General features: G+C 38.0%; 1 protein-coding gene across 3 annotated transcripts in view; it reads left to right on the top strand.

Annotated features, from left to right (window-relative positions):
* Window positions 1-18,452, top strand: part of cdkal1 (CDK5 regulatory subunit associated protein 1-like 1) — a 295,854-nt gene that overhangs the window by 37,985 nt on the left and 239,417 nt on the right. For all 3 annotated transcript variants that reach the window (XR_013284163.1, XR_013284164.1, XM_077525811.1), the window contains exons 5-6: window positions 11,689-11,785; window positions 15,870-15,918. Coding sequence is in view for 1 of the 3 variants with exons in the window: in XM_077525811.1 (XP_077381937.1) it covers window positions 11,689-11,785; window positions 15,870-15,918 (146 nt within the window). In the remaining 2 variants the exon portion in view is untranslated. The remainder of the gene's footprint in view (window positions 1-11,688; window positions 11,786-15,869; window positions 15,919-18,452) is intronic.

The following is an 18,452-nucleotide window of genomic DNA, read 5'->3' as shown; positions in this document are numbered from 1 at the left end:
ATGTAAAAGTGTGTTGAACTGTTGACATTGATGACGAGTGCAGGGAAATGTCAGCGCGAGACGGAGTCGATCTGGCAGCCGGCATATGGCGAACACGCCGCCGTGCACGCGCATGCGGCACCTGCTTGTTCTTTTGAATCTGGTGGAACTGTTTCACTGACACGAAGAACAGCAATGCGGTGGAGAATCACCATTTGTTTGGTCACGTGTCATAATAATTTAGTAGTGAAGGTGGCCAAAATGTACTTCGGTTGTGTTTTTTTTTTTTTTTTTTTGTGTGTGTGAGAAGGTGCGACAGACGTGAGTGACTCAGGTGGCAGGTGTGTGTGCGTAACAGCCAGCATAGCAGCTGCTGTGTTGCTATCAAGTATCTTTTATATAAACACATTCAAGCAAACTGATGCTGAAACCCGATCGACCAGGATCTATCCGTTCGGCAACGGACAAAAGCGGCGTGGATACCGCAAACCTAAGCAAACACTCATTTTGAAGTTTGAACACAAACATGACAGTTGAGTCACGCATTATTCAAACTCATGTCAGCTCAGGGGCCCACACGGAGGAGAATATATGATCAAGTGGGCCGCGTCGGTAAAATAACGGTGTATATAACTTTAAAAAAACGATTGCAGTCATTTATACGCAGATTTTTGTGGACCAGTCCGAAATTACGGAGCTCAACTGTAATGTAACAAAATAACACGAATGCAAATGGTATGCAGGGCGAAACTTTGCTGCAGTTGACCAATCACATCGTAGCAGTTCTTCAACGAGATTGGCCAAACGCTCTCTCAATACGGCGCTGTTGATTCAACAGCGCCCCCTGCTGTAAAGTTTACTGGCTTTGCGCGTGTGGATCATGGGTTTTCGGCACGTGAAACTGCTCGGCAGAATATCGCTGCCAAAAGTCACGTGAGTTGTATCCGTAATTGCAGAATTGCTTTTTACGTACGCGAAAACATTTTGTTGTTGTTGTAATTGAAGATGTGCTTCTTTGTGTACGTAGATCACGTTTTGTGTACGTAGAGCACACATTTTGTGTACATAGATCAGGTTTTGTGTACGTAGAGCACACATTTTGTGTACGTAGATCAGGTTTTGTGTACGTAGAGCACACTTTGTGTACGTAGAACATGTTTTGTGTACATAGATCACGTTTTTGTGTTTACGGTGTTTTGGTATGATTCTAACTCCATAAAGCTTCTCCTAACATTTCATACTAAAATAACCGTATCATTCCTGCTGATATGGTATCGGACTGATATTGTTGATTTACAGTACTCTAAGCTAAAATATCGGTATTGGATTGGAAGTAGAACGCGTTGCATCGGGACACCGCTACTGATATGGTATCGGACTGAAATCGGTATCGGACAGTACTTGAGGCTGAAATATCGATATATCGGGTGTATCGGGGACACCCCTAATAGAAATGTAAATAAATGGCAGCATGATGGGTTCAACTTCACGATTAGGCCGCGGGATATGAAGAGGTCAAAAAGTGAGGTCATGACTAACTTGATTACTGCAAAGAAATTACAACCCCTGCAACAGAGCCAAAAGTCCACATTCATTTACAGCTAATGTGACTTTAAAGCTTTTTTTTGATGCTTTAGGTGGACTTGTTTCTTATTTTTCGAAGAACGCAGATGCAGATGTCGCAACCAAGCCAAGAAACAATTTAGCCAAACAATATTTGGAGTGACAGAAGCCTCCAACTTGGCCATCGGTGCATGTACTGTATACGGCAAGCACAGGCACAGACACAGCAAGATGCCAACCTCTGGAAGGCACGAGGTCATTGGGTCGGTGCTTGAATAATACCCGGGGCAGTCCTTAACCTCTGAGGTGCTATCACCAAACAGACAGATAGCTGCAGACACAAGGAACGGAATACTGCTTTGGGGAAATCAGGCCACATGTGGTACAGTATTTGGGTTTCTCCCTTTCATGGCTGTCTGAATATCGTTGCAGCTCAGCAGTGACTTTGACATGCAAGAGATTCTGAATATTTACCGTCGTCATCACAAAGGAACAACAAAGCTTCATTTGGAGCATCCATACAGCGCAGAGTCATTAAAGACAACAACAGAGACTAAGCAACAACTTAACTCATTCACTCGCCGCCATTTTCACATTTCGCAATCCCGTTCGCTCCCGGCTGTTTTACTGGATTTTGACTGATTTTGCAAGGCCCACAGAATATTGTGTTCAATTGCTATAAAAGCATGCAACCTATCAAAAGAAAGATTAAAGTCTCTTCTTTCATCAGGAAAAAAAAAAAGTATGTTTCTATCTGTTTCCGTTTTGCAGCAATTAGCATTAGAAGAGAGCTAAGTTTCATCAGTTTTCACAAATCTATTTAAAATTGTAAGTAATTGAGCTTTTTTTCTAGATGGCCCTGGTTGATCTCCTTTGCTCTGCTGCCACCTGCTGGCCGTTTGTGTAATAACTACCATTTCTGCAACCGTTCTTTGCAGTTGAGAGGCTGCATCAAAGCCTTCTGTATGCTCTTGCATAAAAAAACAAACAAAAAAACGTATAAATACGTCTTTGGGACACTTAGAACATTAAAAAAACGTATTTATACGTTATTGGGAGTAAATGAGTTAAGGTCTTATTAATAAAGTGCAGAGCATAAAAAACAAAGAAATACAATTGTCTTCTTTGCCAATTGTTTAATATTATAAACAGCCAATAAACAATGTGGAAAAACAATCTGATGAAACCGTTTTTAACATAAATCCTGTCATTTTTACTCCTAATACACATAAAAACTCTAATTGATAACGTTGTACTGGACTTAATTGGTTTTGAAAGACATAAAGGAGCTTGTGCTGTAATGAGATAGGACCGGTAATAATCGGTGAAGTTAATTAGTGAGACTTCACGGGCAGTACAGTAAATACCCGTAGTTTGTCGAGATTTATGTTTTACAAAAGAAGGCGCAAGGGTGGTGGAATAGGTAAGAGAAAGGAATCAAAGAAAGAGGAATCCTTAAATACTAATTGGACAGTACAAAAAATAAAATCACTTAATTTTGCGGCTGAGGCTCTTTGCTTGACCCTTTTCTACAAATCCTTTCAATAGCATTTTGAAAGTATGATGATGTATGAGGAAAATGTATCGTAAATGGAGTTTTTATTCATCTCATTTAATTGGATTTGAAGTCTACTTGTTTATGAACTTACTGAATGAAATTAGATTTGGGTCAACAAAGAAAGGGAGAGACTGCTTGAATAATCTCCAACTAAACGACACGTTCTTTGAACAAGCGAAATGCATTTAAAAAAATAATAAATAAATCACCTCCTAATTCAGCAATTTCCTTCCCAAACAGTTCACCACCCTTCAAACCTCGCCTTGAACCTTCCTTTTAATTGGTGTCAGCTCAAGCAGTTGTACACTTGGGGGTAAAGAGGTACTTTTATTTCTTTATTTATTTGTGAAACATTCAAGTAATGGGCTTCTGCATGGAAATTTAATCAGTCAGTTTGCTTTTGTGCAAACTGCGCGCTTGGCTTTCAAATGGACGTTATTTAGGATAAATAAGGCTGTGCGGTTAAATGAGGAGGCCTTTTAGAGGGACTGATGAGCTACTTGAGGCTGCGCTGGGGAGAAGACATTAGCCGGGGAAATTAACAACAGCCTGAATGATTGTTCGGACATTGTTGCTTTATGAAACTCCTTATAGTCGGCATCGTTCCCAAATATTGCGGCTCTACACATTCACAAATCTGCTTCCATATGCCAGGCTTGGAATAAGCGATTTCAGATTGCAGTTTGCGAGTCAAAATTTGGATTTTGAGCCTCATTAAAAGTCATTCGCTCTCAAAAACGTATAAATACGTTCTATTTTAAATATTGCCATGCTCCCAAAGATGATGTATTTATGCATTTTGGGTTTAATGCAGCCTCTGAACTGAAGAGAATGCTTGAACCGATGGTAGTTATTACAAAAACGGCCAGCAGATGGCAGCAGAGTATAAGAGATCAAAAAGCTATTTTCCCCACAGTTTTAAACAGATTTGTAATAATGATGAAACTTAACCATACTCTAATGCTAATTGATGCAAAATGGAAAAAGATAGAAATATCCTTTTTTTTTTTTTTTTTTTTTTTTTTTCTGATGAAAGAAGAGGCTCTAATCTTTCTTTTGGTAGATTCCATGTTTTTATAGCAATAGGACACAATATTGTATGGGCCTTGCAAAATCAGTCAAAATCCAATAAAATAGCGAAAATGTCCTGGGAGTGAATGAGTTAAAACACATTGAATAGCAAAACAGAGAATTACAGATTTTGGAGTTTTTCTTAACTGAGGACAACCAGCTAGCTAGCAGTGTAGCTTGACTGGCTACTAGTGTTGGCTAAACACATTGCAGAGTCGGCAATATAAAGGTAACAATCAATCATAACATAGTCGAGAACTTTAGAGGTCCGATCTTTCAAACATTTTTGAGACTTATTGATTTGCTTTTTAGCTGTGACAAAATTGGCACTTTGTTTGTGTGAGCTGAGGGGAAAAAAAAACAAAAAAAAAAACGATTTTCCAAGATTGTTGATGCATCCCAGGTCACTGAGCATGTTGCCATTCCACTTTTAACAAACGCTCGTATGGAATAATTCATGACCTTGAAACCAATCATGGTTGTTTCTGCTTGAACTAACTTCGCATCGACTCGTTCAACCGAGAATGCCCTTTCACCTCTGTCAGCCTGCGCAAGGATTTGTAGTTCTCTCCAATTCGGGATCAACACCCCCACAAACACCTTAGGAGTCACTCTTGCATGTTTTGTACACACGCACGAGATATCGGTAATGGCATGGATTTTTACATAAATGCTTACACTTTTTTTTTTTTTTCCTCTTTCTCTGTCCCAAAAAAAAAAAAAAAAAAAGTATGTGGCTCATTTAGGATTTGGAGAATCATTCAACCCATGCATGAGCCGTTTGATTTTGAACATTTCATTCCGTGTTGTGCTTGTTTTGCCGTCCTCAAATCTCTTGTTACGCTTTTCGCTCCACAGTTGTTTTTCCAAACCTCAGCCTCAGGCTGTGGGGTCCATATGGTCGTCTCCACAACTCGGACCTGGCTGGCTGGATTCACTTCTCGTTTCTTGTTTCTTGTTTCTTGTTTATTACTTTGACTGAGCGAGAATTTTTTTTTTTACGAATATTATCTGAATGCTCATGTGGACAGTGCCCCATTTTCTTTCCTTTTTCTTTTTATATCCATTTTATCTTTATTATATATATATATATATTTTTTTTTTATTTTTTATTTTTTTTTTTTATTTTTTAATATTTTTTACTCAGTTAATTTTGCCAATTTACCACAATCTATCTCTTTTTGGAGGAAAGGCCATGCAAATTTGCCATAAATAGACATTGCAGATTTATTGAAAAAAATAAAACACAGATTCAGCTCAGTCCTTTGACTAATAGTAATAAATTTGAATAACTGCAAAACAAACACAACAACTATATGGGACCAACAAGCTCTAATAGTTTATACTGTAAACTTTCTAATTGTATAAAGATTTAATTATTTTACTCAACGACGAATAATTCAGAAGTCTTGGTTTGAAACCTTAATTGATGTTGACCCGTTCTTCAGATGGTCTTTTGTTTTACAACAGGAACAAAAATGTTTTATTTAAAAATAATTAGTTTCTATATAAAATCATCATGTAGCACTGAACTGCTCTTTTCAACAGACTTGTTTTTTTTTTTTTTTTTTTTTAAATGTAGATATGGATTGTGCATGTTTGTGCCAACAGGATGATGCTAAACCCAACCTTTTTTTTTTTTGTCGTTCAAGCAACCAGTGATCGATACTTTGCTGCTATATCCCGTCATTTCATGCATTTATCTTTTTTTTTATTTTTTTTATTTTTATTTTTATTTTTTTTATTCAGTATTAATTAAATGAATGAATTGTAAGGCTTCGCTCTTCCCACACACGTCTGCAAGGCTGTCCTTTATGTGACCAGCCTGCTGTCACATCGTTTTCAGCCACCTTGTTGTGCTTGTCCACCTCCAAATGTTTCAGTGTGCCAGTGCCAGATATTCAAGGTTTGCCAGATCGTTAAGAAAACTGGCGCCCGGTGCCAGTTTAACAGCAATCGCTGAACGTTGCACCTGATTTATTCTTGGATGTTTTCCTTAATATTGTGGAAACTATGAAATTGAACGAACCATGTTTATATTATACAAAAAAAAAAACCTGTTGAACATATTTTTGAAAAAACATTCACCTTTTTTTTTTTCTCGATGAGTCATTATAGCCACGACACATTCTACCAGTTTGTTGCCCAGGCGTTGGGGAGAAAAAAATCAAATCCAGGTGCTTCTTTCAAATCCCTCAATCATAACTCCTTCTCACTGCCTCTTCCTTTCATGCTCGTGGTTCTTAACCTTGTTGGAGGTGAACCCTTCTTTATTGGAAAAATAAAATTGGATTTTTATGTTTATTTCATTCTTATTTTGCTTTATTACGCATGTAGTATTAAATAAAATATCTCCCAAACAGACTTAATACATAACGTATTTTCCGCACTATAAGGCGCACCTTCAATGAATGACATATTTTCAAACTTTTCCCATATATAAGGCGCTAAAGTAGAGGCTGGGGTTACGTTATGCATCCATTAGATGGTTCTGCGCTAAAGGGAATGTCAATAAAACAGTCAGATAGGTCAGTCAAACTTTATTAATCGATTACAAACCAGCTTTCTGACAACTCCCAAAATGAATAAACTGCTGTTTTATTATTTTCTCTGAGGTAAAGTATTAGCATTAGCTAGCGATCCAAGATGGCGGGATCTTCTGCCGATCGTGCAGGGTCACCGCTAACGTCTTGACAGCGAGACCTGTTGCGGCTCAATATTGATGCATATATAAGGCGCACTGGATTATAAGGCACATGGGCAGCTTTTGAAAAAATTGAAGGCTTTTAGGTGCGCCTTATAGTGTGGAAAATACGGTAATACTTTGTGTTTGTTTAACCAACTCTTTCTGATGTATGACTGTTTTATCTTATTGAAGAAAAGTCCAACTTTATCTTATTTTATAATTATATGTATTTCAGCATTCTCTCCTAAAAAAAAAAACCCTCCAAAAAACTACATTCTGACCCTCTGGCAATTAAGTGGGTCATAAACAGCTTTCATTGATTTAGCTTGTAGTGGAATCCAAGTGGCATTGAAATTGTGGCAATGACAAAGCTCGAGATGGCGAAGCCAGCAAATTTTGTTACGCTGTCAAAAATGTAGTACAAGAAGTAAAAGACAAAAATGTACTTTTTTTTTTTTTTTTTTTTAAACTTGTATTGCACACACCAGCTCATCTCTTAATTACTGAGGCCTGATGGGTACTTAACCTTGCCTCTCGCTGCTTGAGCTAATGCGGAGAGGTCGCGAGTGTGCTGATTGGCTGGCTAACTGTCAACTTAGCCGGAAAAAACACCGTCGGAGTGCAAATGAGCGGATGAGCAAGGAGACGAGACACGGGCGCAAGGACAAGGAATTTTTTTTTTTTTTTTTGAACTATAGCAGTGAATAAGTCAGTTAGAAGCTTTACATATTTTGCAGAGGTCAATATTTTGACATCTTTAGGCGCCACTCGTTCCTGCCCCAAACATCACAGCTGGTGGGACATGGTGGCCACCAATCCGCCATCCAGAACGTCATCCATCTTGACCATTCTAACTAGTTCGGCATTCAGACATTTCTCCTCGTGGGAATTATTTGAAGGTGGCCCCAAATAGAATTTATGGATGACTTGAACACTTTATATCGACACGTTCTAATACAAGCGGTTTCAAATTGCTGCTTTGTGCTTCCAGTGGCTTATGAACAGCTGTTTTTGTTTTTGTTTTGTTTTTCAGCGCGATACACGTTCCTTAAGACGCCTTTCTCAGAACAAACCGGCCTGAATAGCACGCGCTTGTTTTAAAATTCTAGCGACAGTGGACTATTTCACGATTTTCATCAGTGAAAAATGACACCGTCTTCTTGTAAAGGGAAACGCGTAGATGTGGAAAACAAAACTTGAATTTGGACTACCGTAATATCAATATAAACGTTACATAATCTGTGTTGGAAGAGATGCACAGTTGGTAAGAAAGAAACATAATTTTGTATCGCACCATTTACAATATGAACTTTTACAATATTTTTGTTGGATAGTTGAACTTTCTTTAAAATTTAACACGTTCTTATGAAAAGGACAATTAATTGATCTTTTTCCGCATTAAACTGATGAGCTTGTCAAACATTTTACTATGAAGAAAAATTAGAGATGTCAAACGATTACATTTTTTAATCAGATCAATCCCAGGTTAGAATTTTGATTAATCACGAATCTACAATTAATCACTTAATTAAAACGGCTTTTATCAACTTTTTTTTTTTTTTTTGCCCGCCAAATTTGAAGAGCACCTGTAATGTGTTAATTCTGCCGACATTGTCTACTATGAAATGATACTTCAACGGCTCACTCTTGCTTTTAAGGTGTTTTTCAAGAAAGTTTGGGTTAAATTACAAACTGTAAAACTTAAGGGGCCTTTGACTTTGGATCTTACGCGATAGAAGTAACATATGGTTGGCTCGGTGTGTAATGAGCTCATGTGGTTCCCCACTTTGTCGGCATTCCGAAATGGTTGAGGGTGTCAGACAGCCGGATGAGTCATTGAAAGGGCATAGGCACTTCCTTTTTTTTTTTTTTTTTTTTTTTTTTATGTTCTAGTTATTTGTGAGAAAAACATCAATAGTGATGGAATGCCCACCTCTGGTAATCGGTAATGATGGGGAAAAAACAACAACAAAAAAACAGTTAACATACATTGCAATGTGTCTGATACTACATATAGACACAATGAATAGAAAAAATTTTTTTTCTTTTTTTTCCAAGTTAGATTGTGTATAGGGAATATGTCGTATTAAAAACTTATTCATTTGTCATCAATGTTGAGAGCTATTTTTTCCCCTCTTTTCAAATATGACATATTTCAAATATATTTTGCACAGTTAATACTATATATTTTTTTCTTTTATGATGACCTCAGTTGATGATGGCCCATAGAACATAGATTTTATGTTTTGATTACTTTCAATGAAAGAAAAACGTCTTAAAAAATCGTAGGTTAACTAGTGTCATGGAACAAACTGCTCAACCTTGGATGTTAGAAATGCAATTTGAAGGTGTGGGGGGGTTCTTATGGTGTTTTTACTACTGCATACATGGCAGTCTGCTCGGTATTATCATCTAGCAACCAGAGTGCCCTTCATATCAGTCAGCCTTCCTCAATGGAGGAGGAAAATAAGAAAGTGGTTTTGATGTGAGCTTTACACTTTGTCCAAAGCCCGACATCAATAGAAGCCAGATCCGTGTCTTTGTTTTCACGTGCTTCAGATTATTTTTTTGTTTTTCTTGTTATGCATGTCTTACACGCATCTTTTAACTCATTTACTCCCAATAATGTATAAATACCCTTTTTTAATGTTTTAAGTGTCCCAAAGACATATTTATACGTTTTTTTGTTTTTTATGCTAGAGCATACAGAAGGCTTTGATGCAGCCTCTCAACTGCAAAGAACGGTTGCAGAAATGGTAGTTATTACACAAACGGCCAGCGGGTGGCAGCAGAGCAAAGGAGATCAACCAGGGCCATGTAGAAAAAAAAAAAGCTAAATTATTTACAATTTTGAATAGATTTGTGAAAACTGATGAAACTTAGCTCTCTTCTAATGCTAATTGCTGCAAAACGTAAACAGATAGAAACATACTTTTTTCCTGATGAAAGAAGAGACTTTAATCTTTCTTTTGATGGGTTCCATGCTTTTATAGCAATTGAACACAATATTTTGTGGGCCTTGCAAAATCAGTCCAAATCCAGTAAAACAGCCGGGAGCGAACGGGACTGCGAAATGTGAAAATGGCTGCGAGTGAATGAGTTAATGTGCAGAAATCGATGATATGCTGTAAGTTGAAATAGAACAGATGCTAACATGAACCTAACGACAACATTACAATCTTCTCTTACGGACATTTACTTTCATCTGTTGTGCTTTTGCACGTTACTACTCTGAACTAGATTGTCGTCTTTCAACATGTTCCTTTTTTTTTTTTTTTTTTTTTTTTTTGCATTATACTCACAACTCCACCTCCTCCGCCTCACTATCTTTGTTTTGCTGAAGAATACAAACACTCTGTGAACCAAAACACAACTGACAGTTTGCATCCACTTTTATTGCTCCTCCTCCTCCTCCGTCCTCTTAATTCCTCCCTCACATTCACGTGCCCCCTCCCTCCCTTCATCCCTCCCTTTTCTACTTCCAGCTGTCAGGAGGCTTCATTATGAAAGATTCATGGCGGAGTCTGGGCAGCGCCTCCAAAAGCTTTTGTCAGACAGACCGAGTGTCTCAAATCTTACTGCCACTAACTGGAGGTGACATGGAAACACACTCCCACAACTCCCCCCGCCCCGTCCCACCCTCTTCCTCATTCAATTGTGGGCAAAATTGTCATATTTTCTACTATAGACAAAAAAATAAAAAAAAAAAATAAATAAAAAAAAACACGGTAACAACTAGAAAATTTAGGTTACATTGCTGAGTTATGGGCACCGTTCACATTTGAACCGGTTCTGTCACAATTGTTGGCAAAAAATACCGGTACTCAATTCTCACTACTCTTTTTGTATTTGCTTCTGGTTATGAATAGGGATGCACGATAATATCGGTGGCCGATAATTATCGGCAATTTGATTTCATACAGATGAACCAGATAATAAAGAAATCCAGCAATAATTCTAGACATGCCACGTTGGTCCATCTGTTGTGGTTGCGGCTCATATCAATAAAATTCAGCTTCATGGTGCTTTATAGGGGTGTTAGAAAAAATCGATTCGGCGATATATCGCGATACTACATCGCGCGATTCTCGAATCGATTCAATAATCGGCAGAATCGATTTTTTTTTTTTTGGTCCATCTGTTGTGGTTGTGGCTCATATCAATAAAATTCAGCTTCATGGTGCTTTACATACGTTAAAACATTGTGCAAAGTTTATACAATATTTCAGCGTATTTGTTAGACTTATAGTAGGACTTGAAAATATATTTGTATTCAAGTTAATTTTGCAAACAATTATCGGCTTACTTATCAGTTATCGACTTCGGCACCTCCGAATTATTGGTTTATCGGTATCAGTTGAAAATAGCATTATCGTGCATCCCTAGTTATGAATATTAATTTATTCAATAATAAGTACAACTCAACTCTGTCCATACCAAAAAAAAAAAACAGAACCAACTTTGGCGCCCATCTCTAATTTTGATGTCCTTTTTTTTTTTTTATTCATGTTGCACAATGTGTTGTTCTTGTAACAAGAAACCAAGTTACCAACACCGACAGGTGAAAAAAAAAAAAGCCTTTTAGATATTTTGGTAACCATTTGAATGGGATTAAGAATTTTCCTTTCCGACTCAATTCTTGGTGAAGTGTGTCAACAGGCATATTTATTTTCGTGTTTATTAGTTAGAATGAAGCCTTGTCAAATTGTGGATGATATGTCAATGATGATGTCGGAGCACATTTTAATAAATGGCTGTGGGTGAATTTCTTGCTTCAGCTGGAATTTTGTGACGGAAAAAAAAAAAAAAAGCTATTTCCCATCGTTTGCAGAAAAGCCCAAGAGCAACAGAAGAAGGTGGTGGTAGCCGGCTGCGTTCCACAGGCCCAACCTCGAATGGACTATCTCAAAGGGCTCAGCATCATCGGGGTATGTGCCTTACACTTTATTATCCATTTGGCTAAAAAAAAAAAAAAAACATGAGTTTGACAGAGTACTTTTGTAAACACACTTTTCCTCCCTTCAGAATCTTTTCATAGCTTTGACTGTCTTGTGACATTTACAGGTATTAAACGAGAGCTCAAATTGACCAACAAAATCCCCATTCCCTAATCGTGGTGACTTTATTTGGTGGCTTGCAAATACTTTTGCTGCATGGCGCTAATGCGACAAGAGTGTTTGCCAACAGCCAAAGGAGTAGAAGAAGAAATTCAGAAGAAGAATCATTCATCATCATTCACTCAGAAACATGATTGGTTACCCGAGTATGTGTGATGTCGTGTTCAGTCGACAGCAAGTTGCAAAATGTGTTTTTAAAAGGTATTAATTGTATGTGGAAAAATAATGAAAATGTCAAATTTATTCGAGGCAAACTATTAACTCTTTTACTGCCACACGTTATCAAAACACAACCCCACAGTGCCGGCCGATTTTGCCGATTACGAGCATTCGTCAGATTTGATCATATTCCGTCATGTTTCATTGTCATTCCATACACTGACAGCCCATTGAAAAGAGACACAATGCTGCCATCTACTGGCCATTGTTAGTTGGCGTTTTTGATTCCATAACCCATTGACCAGGCAGCGCTGCACTCAGACGTTGCACTTAACATTCACTGCCTTTGACAAGTATACTTGTCAATTGTATTTTTTAGAGCGGTGCTAAATGGGGGCGAATCTGAGCATGCTCCACTGTAAATATCAAACTTGGAAACAACTTTACTGATGCCCAACCACCGGTAGATGACATCATTGCCCCATTTTATAGGAAATAAACACAGTTTCAGAGTCCATGGGAGAAATGGCTGTATTTTGGCAAACCTACATTTTTCTGCTGTCAATTATAAAAGAACGGGACGGGACAAAAAGTAGGGAGTCTATTCTGTTATTTGGTAGATTCGGTTTATATATAATTATTGAATGTAATATCACGTGAGTATTGGAAATGTAAAAAATTTTCTATAATGACTGGCAGTGAATGAGTTTTAACATTGATTTAAAAAAAAAAAAAAAGTAGATGATGTTTTTACTAATTGTCATTAAATGTTTTTGGCGGTCAAAGAGTTAATGTTTGACTGCCAAAAATGGCTAAATAAGTAAAGTATCCCTTTAAACATTCCTTTTTTAGCTCCTTGCTCTAACTCATTCACTCGCCGCCATTTTCACATTTCGCAATCCCGTTCACTCCCGGCTGTTTTACTGGGTTTTGACTGATTTTGCAAGGCCCACAGAATATTGTGTTCTGTTGCTATAAAAGCATGGAACCTATCAAAAGAAAGATTAAAGTCTCTTCTTTCATCAGGAAAAAAAAAAGTATGTTTCTATCTGTTTCTGTTTTGCAGCAATTAGCATTAGAAGAGCGCTAAGTTTCATCAGTTTTCACAAATCTATTTAAAATTGTAAGTAATTGAGCTTTTTTTCTACATGGCCCTGGTTGATCTCTTATACTCTGCTGCCACCTGCTGGCCGTTTGTGTAATAACTATCATTTCTGCAACCGTTCTTTGCAGTTGAGAGGCTGCATCAAAGCCTTCTGTATGCTCTAGCATGAAAAAAGCAAAAAACAACGTATAAATCCGTCTTTGGGACACTTAAAACATTAAAAAAAAACGTATTTATACGTTATTGGGAGTAAATGAGTTAAAGAGGCTATATTGATAAACCTCATCAAGGGACTTTAAATTCCTTTAAAGCAGAATTTAATCGTTAAAGATAATGAAATAAATCATCTAATTTGTTGAAATTGTCAGCAAATCAAGCAACCTCATGTCCAGTCCTGATTACTGTCACTTTCAAATATATTTATTGTTCGGCGGTAGCGAGCAGCTAAAATTTTTACGTCGAATATCCGTCTTCATGAATAAATGCAGTTCCTTTTAAGCAAACGTGCCAGTATGTAACATAATTACATTCAAATCATATTCAAGTGGCACGTATGTATAATATAATTACGCTCAGATAAACAAGCGCGTACGCGCGTACAGCTTCAGGGTGCGGCAAGAAACAGCTGGGAAATTTACCACCGCTGTGCTCTTTTTTTTTTTTTTTTTTTTTTTTTTTTTTTTTTTTTTTTTTTTTTTTTTTTTTTTTTTTTTTTTTTTTTCTATTGTGATGAATAGATTTGGATTTTTTGCACCGATGCCGACAACACGCGTGCGCACGCAAACGGACAGACGAGCGCGCGTGAAGGGGCGCGCACGGTCACAATTACAGAGCAAGGCGCGCTTTCACGCGTCCTCTTATCAAAACAAACGGAAGTGACGGTTGGTGGTATATGAAAATCAGATTCAAATTACCAGTGGTGAATTTCTGTGTAGTGAATCCTGTTAACGGCAACGAGGTGGGGGGGCGCGGGGGGGGCTTGCTTAAGAGTGCTTTTGAATGAAGTCACTCCCGTTCACGCGATGCTGTGCCTCGTTTGTTCTGCCGTTTTGCCGGGGAATGAATGACGGCGTGACTAAGTGTGCGCGAGCTACACGGAGTCACGCGAGCCTCTCCGGTGTTTTTTTTTTTTTTTTCACGTCTCTGAACCAGACGCGTCACATGTCACATCCTTTATGGAAGACGCATCACACGTCTCCGCGCACGCAAACAAAAACAGCAGCTCTGGCTTAGTAATCAGAGAATTACAGTGTGTGGAGCAAAATTGGTGTAAACACGAGATGCATACACAGCAACCCGCTTAGTGCGCATCTTTTTTTTTTTTTTGTGTACTGCTTGCATGTTCTTGTCTTTTTATATTCGGTCAACAAATTGTGCACATTTCACACTGCCATCTACCATTATTTTATTTTACAACATACGTAATCAAAAGGGAACCTTACTTAACTCATTTACTCCCAATAACGTTTAAATGCGTTTTTTTTTAATGTTCTAAGTGTCCCAAAGACGTATTTATGTTTTTTTGTGTTTTTTATGCTAGAGCATACAGAAGGCTTTGATGCAGCCTCTCAACTGCAAAGAACGGTTGCAGAAATGGTAGTTATTACACAAACGGCCAGCAGGTGGCGGCAGAGCAAAGGAGATCAACCAGGGCCATGTAGAAAAAAAGCTCAATTACTTAAAATTTTGAATAGATTTGTGAAAACTGATGAAACTTAGTTCTCTTCTAATGCTAATTGCTGCAAAACGGAAACAGAAACATACCTTTTTTTTTTTTTTCTTTTGATAGGTTCCATGCTTTTATAGCAATAGAACACAATATTCTGTGGGCCTTGCAAAATCTGTCAAAATCCAGTAAAACAGCCGGGAAGTGAACGGGACTGCGAAATGTGAAAATGGCGGCGAGTGAATGAGTTAAAACAAAAAGATAAAGTAAATTAAAAATATCTGCTTTTCTAAGGCTTGCTGGAATTGAATAGGTTTTATTTATTTATATATTTTTTTTAATCAATCAAATAATTTTTTTTCACTCTTTAAAATAAAAGAAATGAAATAAAATGAAAGGAAATTGTTTTGTCTGCCCCTAATCAATACGCACACAAAAAAGAATCAACACATAATCGATGACAGGAAGCGGTCAAGACGCTTTTGGTGTTACAATAGCTACCTAATAATTCAACAATCACAAGGACGGCTTATGCTGCCGCAGACCGGGATTTATACGGCGACATTCCAAGTGTTTAATAGCCACTTTCAAAGCTTTTACAGGTGGAGAGTAAATGTACTGTTTCACGGAATCACCTCAAACATTGATAGGAGCTCGATGGCACGCGTGTTAGCCACTAGCATTTGATGGCCGTATCTACAATATAGCCAAGCAATGCTGCAACAAATAAATTCTGTGACATTTAAGAATTCTATACATCTTCTCATTCACGTTGGGAGCAATAAATGCACACAGTCACAATCTGATTTGATCAGTTTGAACTTGACCGTGCACGTTTGTGTGCACAGCTTGTCGTCGCATGGATCACTCGTGTTTATGCCGTCTGTTATTAAGCTTTTTTTTTTTTGAACGTGTGAATGCTCAGCATCAATAAACCTTTTGTGTGCGCCTTTTGTGCATTTCAGGTCCAGCAGATTGATCGGGTGGTAGAGGTGGTGGATGAGGCTGTTAAAGGTATTTGAACGCACACAAAAAAAAAAAGACCTGCAAAAAACGCACGCCATTGTGTTGTTATTGCCAATTGATGAAGACCAGAGGGGCCAATCCTACAATTACTTCTGTGTTGCAATACAAAGTGGAAAAAAATGAGCATCAAAATATTTCCAAATAATCCAAAGGTGTCCAAATGATGCCGTCAGCGTCTCATAGCTTATGCTAAAAATTGCTAATTTGCTCCCCAAAACATATGAATGTTTTATTTTATATGTATTAAGTGTCCCAAAGACGTATTTAAATGTTTTTTTTTTTCTTCCCAGTATTTATTTATTTTTTTTTAAATCCAAGATCATACAGAAGTCTTTGATACAGCCTCTGGACTTCAGAGAACGGCTGAAAAAAAAGTTAGTAATTACAAAAACGGCCAGCAGGTGGCAGCAGAGTATAAGAGATCAATGTGGAGATGGGATTTGGTCGCTGTTCAGATCTCATCTAGTAGGATACAGGACACAAAAAGTCACACAAAAATTTCAAAAATCTGATACCATTTGCCTTATCACCCTTAACAGAAAGCTGTTATGTTGCAGTTTTTCAAAACAACTAGAACAAATAAATATGTAAATGCCTGTTTGATTGATTTCAGTGTTTCATAAATGAAATACTGTACAAAGAATTTTAAAGCTGCTCTTACATCTTTCCATTTTATGTGGCCCTCATGAAAAAGTTCGAGCACCACTGATCTAAACACCAGTTTTCATATTACATCGAATATTAATATGACATGAATATTTCAAGTTTTGGCCATAATTATTGGCACCTGTTACGATCTGGATTTGGATCCCAAAACGCTGATACAAATAAGAGTTTTAACACTTTATTCGCATACATCAAAAGGAGTGGAACTAATCCGACAAACCACACACTTCTCAGAAGGCTTATAGAGACAGCGAATCGATCTGATTGGTTGTGGCTGGACATGTGGGGTAACAGGACTGACACGGAATTATCTGATTGGCTGTTGACCAGATAAAGAGATGAAAGATTATTGACATCACATAGCTCATGACATCACATGGCTTAAGACCAGTTGAAACTAGATGCCTCACGGTCATGAACCAAACATAACCCTTGCATGACCCAAACTTAAGCCTGTCATGACCCAGTCATGACAGCAACCCATGAAAATGGCGGTACACTACCGCTGGAAAAAATAAAAATAAAAAATATCCGGGTAGGATTGATCTTTGCCAATGAGAACAGAGACAAACCACAGACCATGTGGGGGAAAATGTTCTCGAGGAAGACAAAATTGGGTGTGTAGAAGGGATTTAAGGTTTGGCTGCAAAATATTTGGTCCTTGAAAATGATAAAGTACATCGACATCCATCCAAATCACACAAGAATATTTGAAAAGGAAACTTAAAAAAATAACAAAGTCCTGAAGCGCAAAAAAAAAAATTGTTGAAAGAAGCAATCTATTTCAGAGGTTCGTGTTTGATTAATTAAAAAAAAGCCGGTCGTCCCAATCGTGCCAGTTAAGAGTTTTATGAAACATTGCTTTAATTACTTTTGGATGTTTGCAAAACAGCTTTTTAAGTGCTCGTTTGTGTCAAAGGAGACAGACTCGCATGTCAGAGATTAGTTCATCCATTTACTCTATCTGGGCACAGCGACAGGACTCTGCTGTTAATGAAGGTCACACGGAGTTTATTGCCACGTCCACCCGCAGCTGTTCTCTTAAAAACAAAAAAAACAACAACTGTAAAACAGATTGTGGCGTTTGGACTGTAAGCTCGCTAATTAGGGACATCTGAATTTTACAACGTAATCAACCCTTAAATTGTCTGACTGCACACACTTAAGTTGGCGCATACGCCCACTTGTAAGTTTGTCATTTCGATGAGCATATTTCCCTTCAGCATCTTTCAACATTTCTTTCCTTAATTCTTCGTCCTCATCCTCCTTCTCATATCCTGACTCGATCCCTCCACCACCCCCCCGGAAACTAATTTCCTCAGTATCATTACTGTTCTTTATGACCTCATATAAATTTCGAGCCGTTACTTCAGCTCAGAGGCCGGGAGACCTTTCAACTGGGGGGGGGGGATTTGCCTTTTGTGATGGTAACTAAAAATTCGTATGCCAACGAATCGCAAGACGCAACAAAATTGCTTGCGGGTCTATCCCCCCCCCCCCCCCCCACATGACAAAAGCACCGGCAAGCTTTTATGAGCGAGCTTCTTGAAGCGTGAGACGATCATTTCAGTTTGGGGCTTATTTTAAAACGAACATAATAAACTGCCACTCAATAAGAACAGCTCACCACAAGTCAAAGCTGTGTTTTAATTTTACCGAGCCCTCGAACCATAAAGCTTACGTTACTACCTGTTGTAAATGGCGTCCGTTATCTCAGGTTGAGTTGCTGAGCACGCACGCGGTATTTTAACGTTACGTTTTTTCACGTACGTGTTGCTGGGAGTTAATGCGGTCGGTCACAAGATTGTTTATCCACTTTAGTCGTCTTTCACCAGATGTGGATTTTCGTGCTACCG

The sequence above is a fragment of the Festucalex cinctus genome, chromosome 7 (genome assembly GCF_051991245.1).
Source record: "Festucalex cinctus isolate MCC-2025b chromosome 7, RoL_Fcin_1.0, whole genome shotgun sequence".
Classification (NCBI taxonomy): Eukaryota; Metazoa; Chordata; class Actinopteri; order Syngnathiformes; family Syngnathidae; genus Festucalex; species Festucalex cinctus.
The sequence above is the reverse complement of the archived record's forward strand: the minus strand, read 5'-3'. Positions and strand labels throughout refer to the sequence as shown.